General features: G+C 37.1%; 1 protein-coding gene across 1 annotated transcript; it reads right to left on the reverse strand.

Annotated features, from left to right (window-relative positions):
- Positions 1-406: 406 nt before the first annotated feature.
- On the reverse strand, positions 407-7617 carry LOC106159330 (glutathione S-transferase omega-1). The gene is made up of 5 exons (XM_013535592.2): positions 7440-7617; positions 6212-6317; positions 3853-4072; positions 2582-2693; positions 407-2064 (listed from the first exon to the last, which is right to left on the reverse strand). The coding sequence occupies exons 1-5, from the start codon at positions 7474-7476 to the stop codon at positions 1826-1828; spliced, it is 714 nt and encodes a 237-aa protein (XP_013391046.2). The 5' UTR covers positions 7477-7617; the 3' UTR covers positions 407-1825.
- Positions 7618-9541: the final 1924 nt, after the last annotated feature.

Raw genomic sequence — 9541 nt, forward strand, 5'->3', positions numbered from 1 at the left:
TTCATAAATAAATAAATATTAAATAGGAAAAACCTGAACTGAGCTGCCTCAGTGGAGCTCTGCACTCTATGAGTGCTTTCCTAATTCATGATAATAAACTGCTAAGAAGGAAACAACTACTGGTAGCTCTTTATGATAAGCATTAATCATTTCTGCTTTTTATTTCTTTTTATACTTGTTAACTGTGTAATTAATACATTTTATCCAGTCCTTGCAGTATTAAAAAAATCAACAAATATGTGGTAAAATAATCATAACAATTCTAATCAAAGTTGACATGTGGTAATATTTATATATATCTCTGCGTGTATACATAAATACATTATTTTTATATGAATCCCACCATTTAAAACTTTCGAATATCACATTTTGTTTAAAATATGCAAATTTTTATATATATATATATATATATATACTATAACATTTCAATATATCTTGACTTTATCTAGTTTCACATAAGTAGTTTGAAGGTTAAACTGATGCTCTAAGTAAATTATTTAAACTCTTACACATTAATCTTCAAGAAATTGCTACTGTGGTATATTTTCATATAATTTGAACTCTGCTGTCATGCAACTTTTGGTCATGTAACTGCTCAATTTGATCAAGAGTGGAATATACTAATACTGGTTTTATCACAGTGTACATGTACATTGTAAACCATTCAGCATTCCAGTAAACAACATCAAATATCTATCACTCTATAATATATGGATAAAAGTTATCAAAATGGTACTTGATCTCTTGGCAATGTAGAAGGAAAAAAAATCATAAATATGTTATCAAAATATAACAAATAGATATTAAAACTTTCTGCAACAAACAGCTTACAGATTTCACAAACCTGTTGGTAAAAAAGGTCATTGGGAAAATTATTTCACGAACATGTTACTTTTCTTATTTTAGAATTCAAAGTAAACCTGTGTTGGTTATTAAAAAAACAAAAACACTTGGGTACAGGCTCCAGAAAAAAACGAAGCCTTAGCTATAATGTGTACTATTATATAGTACATGTACTATATACTGTGGCTATATCTTAATGATTCCAGTGTTCAGATATGTACTACAACTCAAGATACACATTTCATAATGTAAAGACCCTCTAACATTCTTAAGAGATTTGAATGTGTCCTTATGAAGATATACAATTGCTCCTACAACCAATTAAGATTACTCTTATTATTACAATGAAGATTTTCATGGATTATATTAAGACCATACAAACTGTATGTGTTTAAGACCAATTTACGTTATTTTTTTAAGGAAAAAAACATAAGATAAAAAATACACTAACATTCAAATATATCTGGAATGTTTAAAGTTTCAGATACTTACTTAAATTAATAAATTAATTTAACAGTGATACTGGTGCCTTAATTAAATTGTTTCAATTTTGACTTATTTAATTGTACCTATATCTACGAGAAACCTTCCAAATCCTTTAAATACTGTAAGCTACTGTACTAGTATAATGTAGTATATTACGAGAAACTTTCCAAATCCTTTAAATACTGTAAGCTCCTGTACTAGTATAATGTAGTATATTACGAGAAACTTTCCAAATCCTTTAAATACTGTAAGCTCCTGTACTAGTATAATGTAGTATATTACGAGAAACTTTCCAAATCCTTTAAATACTGTAAGCTCCTGTACTAGTATAATGTAGTATATTACGAGAAACCTTCCAAATCCTTTAAATACTGTAAGCTCCTGTATGTGGTTTCTGATTAAACTGTACCTATTCTGATTAAACTGTCCCCAAATGCTACCGTTTCACTTCTGAATTTCTTTATAATAAAAATAAAAACACGTACGTACTGTCTTCTCAAATTTCTATCTCATCATAGCGTGGTGTTCCTTCCTTGTAAGATTTTGCAAACTCAAGGAGGGCCCACCCTGGAATTGCTGTGGCTTTTACAGCTGGCACCTCCCACATTCTCGCTATCCATGCATTGAGCTTTGGGAATCTTTCCTGGCTGATTTCGTAGCCAGTGAATTCCTTGTAGGCGAGCATCCTTTCCACCCAGGGCCACATGTGGAAGTCAAGTAGACCTACTTCATCTCCTGATAAATAAATAAATAAAAGGAAAAGCAGCTAATTTAAAGTGAAGCAATGAACTTTTAATATGGTTGGACATACCGGGTACTAGTAGTACAACTTTACATGACATGCCCCCTTATTGGGTTTCTCCAAATTAATTAAATTAATTTATCAACTTAAATTCATCAATGAATTAACAAATGTGCCTGTGTGACAGTGTATGTACAAAATGCTTTCCTGTAAATTTCAGATTGTTAAAAAACTTAATTCATTTTGAACACACTAACATGCAATACCAGAATGTGGTATGTTTTCCACCTTGTTTTTTATTTGGTTTATTACTCATTCATTTTACTTGTGATAGGAAGAATGCTAGATTCAATAAACACTGGGGTGGTATTCTCAAAGCTATGGAATATGAACTTTCAATGAATTCCTGTGGAATTTAAAAAAATCGGTATTCTTTAAGCTATCAAATAATTTTCTATTAAAGTTGGGAATGATTTTTTTTGCAATCACATGATACGGCCAACCCAATACCTGAGAAGAATGGCTTCTCCAGTAGATTTTCATATGTATCCAGGTATGTATTCATTTCTTCTTTCGCCTCTGGTGTTGGCTCTCTGGCTAGCTTGTAAGAATGGCCTATGAACTGTAGAAGTTTAATGCAAACCATGAGTGTTAGATACATGTATTTACATGGCAAATGTTTAATTTTCCTAGAGATTTCAAAGGTATGCAATACCCAAAATCATTTTGAAAATTGTGAGAAATGTAAAAAACATTTTGTCGCCCCTTATTAACTCATTCATACAAGATTCTGACTACTTCAGAAATAAAATAACAAATATAATCCTTATCTACCATGTAAACATTGTTCTGGCAGTGTGGTCATCTCCTTAACTAATAAGTTATTTAGCTGCTCGAGGAGGCGAGTCAGACATTTAAGTTGATTCCGCTGATTGCACTTAGAGAAAAGCCCCCCCCCCTCTCCCCCCCCCCCCAGAGTAAGACCAACAAAGCTGGTATGATATCTGAACCTAAATGCACCATAGTATGTTCCATTTTTACAAGACTATTGGGGAGTAACAATTTAGAGTAGTAATGGTGCAGGAGAATGGTGATATGCAGGGGGAATAATGATGTACAGAAGAAAGGTGCAGGGACGTATACACTAGTGGGCTTGATTTGGACTTAAAGTGCAATTTAAGAACACAAATAGTCTTACATGATCTTAAAACATGAGTAAGACCATTTCTAGTCTGACAGCCAATTAAGTTGTCTCCCCTTACACATTCTCCTATTGTTAGCAGAGGTGTCCTCTATTGTAAGGGGAGGTATCCCCCATTGTGAGGGGAGGAAACTGCTTGACCACTTAAGTAGATGTTAGATCTTTTTGATCTTAAAAGCAGATTCAGTCCATTTGAAGACTACTGCTGTAATGATTAGGATAGTGTAAGACCACTTGTGAACTGAAATTGCACTTTAAGACCAAATCTAGCCCACTAGTGATAGGATTGTGTATTTAACCCTGACAGCACATACCCAGGGGCGGATCCAGATATATTTTCTGACAGTCTTCCAAATGATTTTTGTTGATCCATCCTCCACTTTTGACCATCTTTCGACAGAAAAAATTAGATACTTGTCAATGTAAACTTAAAATCTGACTGTCTTCCGGAAAACCCAGATGACGGCCTCAATTCGCCCCTGTATACTGGTATATACTGGTACATGTACCTGTATGCTGCATATACATGTACATGTACAGTGTATATACTATATATACATACCAGTATGTATATACCTACCTTACCAAGTCCAGCAGTCACAATGTTCTGCCTGGCTCGTACGTAAGGATCTTTTGATCGTAAAGGGTTTTGTGGAAAGATGTCCTCTAGGTAGTCGTTACAGATTTGTGACTCATACACGATCCTGTCATCCTGCTCCAGTACAGGGACGAGGCCAAGAGGATTTCTTTTCAGGAACCAGTCAGGTTTATCTTTCAGATTGATGTTGACTACTTCATAGCTGAAACAAATGAAGGATTACAAAGGTTGCTTGTTACTTATTTTCAAAATTGAAATACCCCCCCCCCCCCCCGTATATGCCCATAGAATTTTAGAATTACATACAGAGCCACAATTATACCAAAAAAATAATGAACACCATTGAAAAAATGTGTTTTTTTTCTGTCAGTCATTCAGGCATAAACAATGGTGCATGCAAGAAGATGGCTCTCGGCTATCACTGAATTTTGCTGATGACAATATTAGCATTTTATTGTCAGAAGGTTAAAAGCATCCTAACCAGCAGTACTGGTAGCTGCAATAACATTCCTCCCCCTTTGTCAGCTGTTTAATGCTTTCCCTTAATTTTTTTGCGAAGAAGCAACAAACTGGCTAAATATTTAGTATTAAAATTTGATAACAGTGGGGATGGGCCACATGCCGCTGCAGCTGCTGATGATGATGATGATGGACCATTACAGCGCATTCCCAGAGATTTAGATCGGTCCAACTAGATCGACCTAACTCCCTAGGGGTTCACGCTAAATTGCTGTCAGCCGACTGAGCACGGAAGTTAATTACCCCCTTACAGCTTTTAGTAGGCGGGACAGACATTTAAGCTGGCCGATTAACAGTAATCTAGTGAGACTCCCCACAGGGATAGATCGATCTAAAACCTGTGGGAACGGGGTCTAAAACATGTGCTTGGAAGTGGGCATTGATCGGCAGGGGGCAGAATCTACAATGCAATGCAATATATATCAGTGTGGACAGTGGGCCTGTTAATTAGGCCAAGTATATCTTCTGATTAGATAACAGCTTTTAATCCCTAACACCACAGTAATGATGCTCCCCCCCCCCTCCTCTACCCCTTCAGTCGGCTCCTAATGCATCCATGTAGTGAAACTGGGTACAAAGAGGCTATAATTTTTGTTAAAGTATACTTCTATCAATATCACAGTTGGGTCTTGTGTGAATGCTGTCAATAAATGTAAATCTAAAACTTGGATGATATGGCCAAGGATAATGTATGTAAATTATTTACATAAACCATTTAGATTAAAACTGATATGACCCAGTAAAAAAACTAACCCATCAGCTGTGCATGCAGACCCCACTCCCATACACCCCATTTCCATAGATTAGATCGACCTACTTTAGATCGACCCAACTCCCTGGGGGTTCACGCTAAATAGCTGTCAGCCGGGCGGACACGAAAGTTAATTACCTCCTTACAGCTTGTAGTAGGCAGGACGGACATTTAAGTCGGATTACCTGAAAGCTAAGATCTAATAAACGGAATATTAGATCTTAGCTGAAAGTAATCTAGTGAGACTCCCCGCAGGGATAGATCAATCTAAAATCTATGGGAATAGAGCCATAGATACCATATATATTAATTGGTCTAGGTGGATTGACCCAACTGCCAACTGTGAGGGGGGGCTCTTGTTACGTGCAATCACCTGAACCAAATCACATACCAAAGTAACGATAAGTTTCTACAAACAAGCTTTTAAAGACCTGGGCCCCCGCAGATGTCGCAGATCCTGCGCCAGAAATGACTCAGCACAATGTGAGGAGATTCATATTAAAAGAGGATCAATTTATGACCCATGTCCCTGCTAGCTAGGCTGGGTCACAGGTGACAACAGTCAATGTCACAGCTATTCAGATACCAATATACTGCAGAGGCTCACAATGGACCATCAGGGAATGAGGTTACAGGTGTTAATTAAAGCCTCTATACCTTGCGTGTACATGCACTCAGTCTCACCCCCACTGCCCTCCTACCCTCTGCCAGGGCGACTGATAAGATTTTTTTACAGATATTCACAGATATGTCTCCAGATAGATAGATGGTCATTTTTGACTTAGAACCAAAATGACCATCTATCTAGCTAGAGACATATCTGTGAATAACCGTAAAAAAAGTCTATCAGTCGCCCTGGTAGCGGGTACCACCCTCCCCTCCCTCTATCCTACCAGGGGTACTTCCCAGCTGAAGGTGTCTGGTGACACAAAGATCAAATAGTGGAGTGCAAATAGCACTGTTTGACTGCTGTTTGAAGGAGAGATTATCACAACTCTAAACAACTGAGGCAAGCACTGTTAAATTAAAAATAAAATCAAGTTTAATTAAATTAACCACTGGTGAACTTACGGTATATTTTTATGGGCCAGCACCAATATTGTTCTCTCAGCAAATGGGCAGAATCGCATGCTGTACAGCCTCAATCTCCCTGGTGTTGGTGGAGGGAAGTCTGATGCTGAAATTATACTCTTTAGCATTAAGTTGATACCTTGATTATCTATGACATGAAATAAAGAAAAAAAAAAGAAAAACAACAAAAATAATCATTATGCATATAATATATTTTTTAATGTTTAATGATACCAGTACCAGTAGTTTCTAAGGTCCTTAACCTCAATATATTAAAACTATTTCAACTGCCCTAGCTGAAAACCAAACCTATATAGATATCAATAATTTAATTATACTGCTTCTTCATTAAGCTGACATATAAGCCATTCCCTGCATGAGCTGTCACTTATAAATCTAGGATATATTACTGCAATGAATAAAGATGGAAATTTCAGTATAAGCTCTCAGAATGGCTATCACTGGATCTGCAAATGAAATATCTGTTTCAAATAATGGACAAATGGGTTCTTTGCAGTGTGTGTGTGTGTGTGTGTGTGTGTGTGTGTGTGTGCGAATGCTAATAATAATAATAATTATAATGGCAATAAACATGAATTTGAACCCTCCTTGATAATCTGTATCTATCATATCTGTTGCTTAGTGATCTGAATATGACAAGTGAAAGAGTGTCTATTGCAATGACTCAGCATTTTCTTCATACAGTTACCACAGCTGACTATGTACATGTATATTATACTAAAGAATGTGCTGGTAAAGGCAGGTCTAACTCCTGCTCCCTCCAAATAAAAATGAAATTATATACTCAATAGTGAGGCCAAAATAATTACTTGAAGTTCAAAACACAATTCTGGGAGGCAGTCGGCTTAGAAGTGAGAAGGTTTAATTTAAATGACTTTGCCTCAGTTTTTGTTTTTCCTGTGGAGCCGACCTCTTCTTAGGCAATTGAACGCAACATTAAAATCATTCTCATGCCGCCCCCTAAAGTCTTTTACTACGTACCCCACTATGGTTATTTCTTTTACATTATTTTGATATGTTATGAAAATAAACTGTGCTGAACGAACTCAAAATTTGCTGGTTTTCAATTAATCACTATTCCGATGTAGGCCTAGGCCTACAATTTTGGCATGACATGCACAATAATCAATATACTGGGTACAATACATGTACATGTACCGGTGTATGTGTATTAGGAGCACCTACAGCTCACGTAGAATACACCTACCTTTAACAAGATGCCTGGTTTCATTCAAAACTGGCATTTTCAAATTCTCAGGGTATGCAATTTTATCCTGCGAGCACGAGCTTATTTGCCGGAACTGTGCGTGTTTTGTTTTGAGCTACGAGAACACGCGACCGCTGCTGTAGGTAATCTGAGGGTCCCATTGGGGGTGGGGGGTAGAGATTACAGATCACGGAAAATAAAATAATCAAATCACAGATAACAGAAAATAAACTTTATTCATATCCCATTGAAAATGTAGGGAATTCGAGTTACATTACGAATTCACGAGTCATGGGATTGGGGTTATATATTCATTTATCACATCATCATCATCATCATCCGAATTTATTTTATCCTCAACAGAGGGTGGGGCCAGTCTGACGCACAGTCTTCCTTCGAATATACTACTTGTCATAATGGGTCATAATACTGTGTGGCGTTTTTTTTTTTTACAGTGAGGCTGCCCTGCCGACCTCCAACTCTGACATTCACGGTAGACTGTGACACCGCCGTTACCCCACCGGGGCATTGTGCCTTGCCCTTGTCTTCTATGCGAAGATATCCTCCGCCATGCCACGTGATGCTAGCACCAGAGCTGCGGTATGCTGCAATACTGCTGCTGGCGTCTACTGCCACCCAGGTTGTGGCAGATCATAACCCAGAGAGGGGCCAGTAACCCAGGATGGGGGGCTAACGGGTAGTAACCCTTGCCCAAGGGGTACCCGGAGGTTCTGAAGGCACAAAGGAGGACACCTCACACCCCCTACCATCTTGCCGTCGTTGCCCCAGAGGATGCAGTTTAAAGTCATGTACCCAGGACATATCAAGATAAATAATATGAACGTTTCACGCATCTCTGGAAATAAGAAGTGGTTTCACGTGCAACGAAAATACCCAGTGGGACCCTCGTATCTGGCATACATGTGACCTTGATTGGTAAGTACTCTAGTGTCGTAATATTAGATACAATGTACAATGCAGCAGTGATTATTGTCATTTATAGGGTTAGATGGTTTTGAATGCTTTAACCGATTTCATATGGATTTTTGTGTTGTGGTAGGCTAGTATGGCAGTCTAAGGTCGTTTTGTGTGTTTTTGTGTAAGTACTCAGTTAATTCATCTTATGACGATTTACGACTCCCGATTACTAACCAATCAAGGTGGATCGAAGTCATCTGCCTAAATGAATGATTGTCTCATACACAACACCCTGACCCCCCAACCTTCCATAAATCTGCACGCGCCACAGGTCGAACAAACTGTATCAGGTCATCCAAAAAATGGAGATGAGGAATTTAAAGATAATGAAAAATGTCTATGTCGCAGTTTTTAGTTTTTTTTTTTTAGTTTTACATGATAAGACCTTGTAATAATAATAATAATAATAATAATAATAATAATAATAATAATGAAGCCAAAACACTCACTCCGGTAGTCCTCAATCCTCGGGGGTAGGGATAGGAATAGCCACGGATGATTAAGTGGGTATCATCGCGCATTTACTAAAATGTTACGACAAAACTATTTTTTTTTAAATTTCATTTTTAATATCAGATTAGTTTTGGATTGGCCTACAATTAATCGGACTTGATCAAGATGCATAATTATTAAGGAATCAAAACGGGGAAAAAGTTTCACAAATATTCTGATCACTGGATAGGGCATTAACCTGAAATTATGTAGGCTTGTATATAGTTGATTAGATGACGCATTTTGTCCCAGTTTGGCCTTTGGTTTTTTAAATCACAGGTGTAATATTTTGTTAGAATATTCAACCATTAAAGCAAGTTAGAATCATTATAGCAGTTAGAATATTCAATCATTAAAGCAAGATTGTATCGCATTTTCTCAACAGCTTTAAATAGGGTACATCCTTAGGGAATTAATAATGGAAAATGATGAAATGCCATGGAAATTTAAAATTTTTGCTATATAATGCAAAAATACTCACTGTGTGGCGTTTGATTTGAACTTACTACTCTTTTCAATTGTGGTCGATTACTTGTAATTCCTGCACTTTCGTCCTGGTACGGCCATGGCAGATATAAATGTCACATGGTGCAGTGAAAGTGGGGATTGTTTATTTCCAACATCTCACTACT

The sequence above is a fragment of the Lingula anatina genome, chromosome 4, assembly GCF_051362555.1.
Source record: "Lingula anatina isolate TDL-2025a chromosome 4, LinAna3.0, whole genome shotgun sequence".
NCBI lineage: Eukaryota > Metazoa > Brachiopoda > Lingulata > Lingulida > Lingulidae > Lingula > Lingula anatina.

What these genes read in the sequence shown, in the direction of transcription:
- LOC106159330 (XM_013535592.2), bottom strand. Translation starts at nt 7,476, where the DNA reads ATGCCAGTTTTGAATGAAACCAGGCATCTTGTTAAAG. An exon ending in CTGGCCCATAAAAATATACC is followed by an intron (nt 4,073 to 6,211) that starts GTAAGTTCACCA and finishes CATTTGTTTCAG; the next exon opens with CTATGAAGTAGTCAACATCA. An exon ending in TGACTGCTGGACTTGGTAAG is followed by an intron (nt 2,694 to 3,852) that starts GTAGGTATATAC and finishes AAACTTCTACAG; the next exon opens with TTCATAGGCCATTCTTACAA.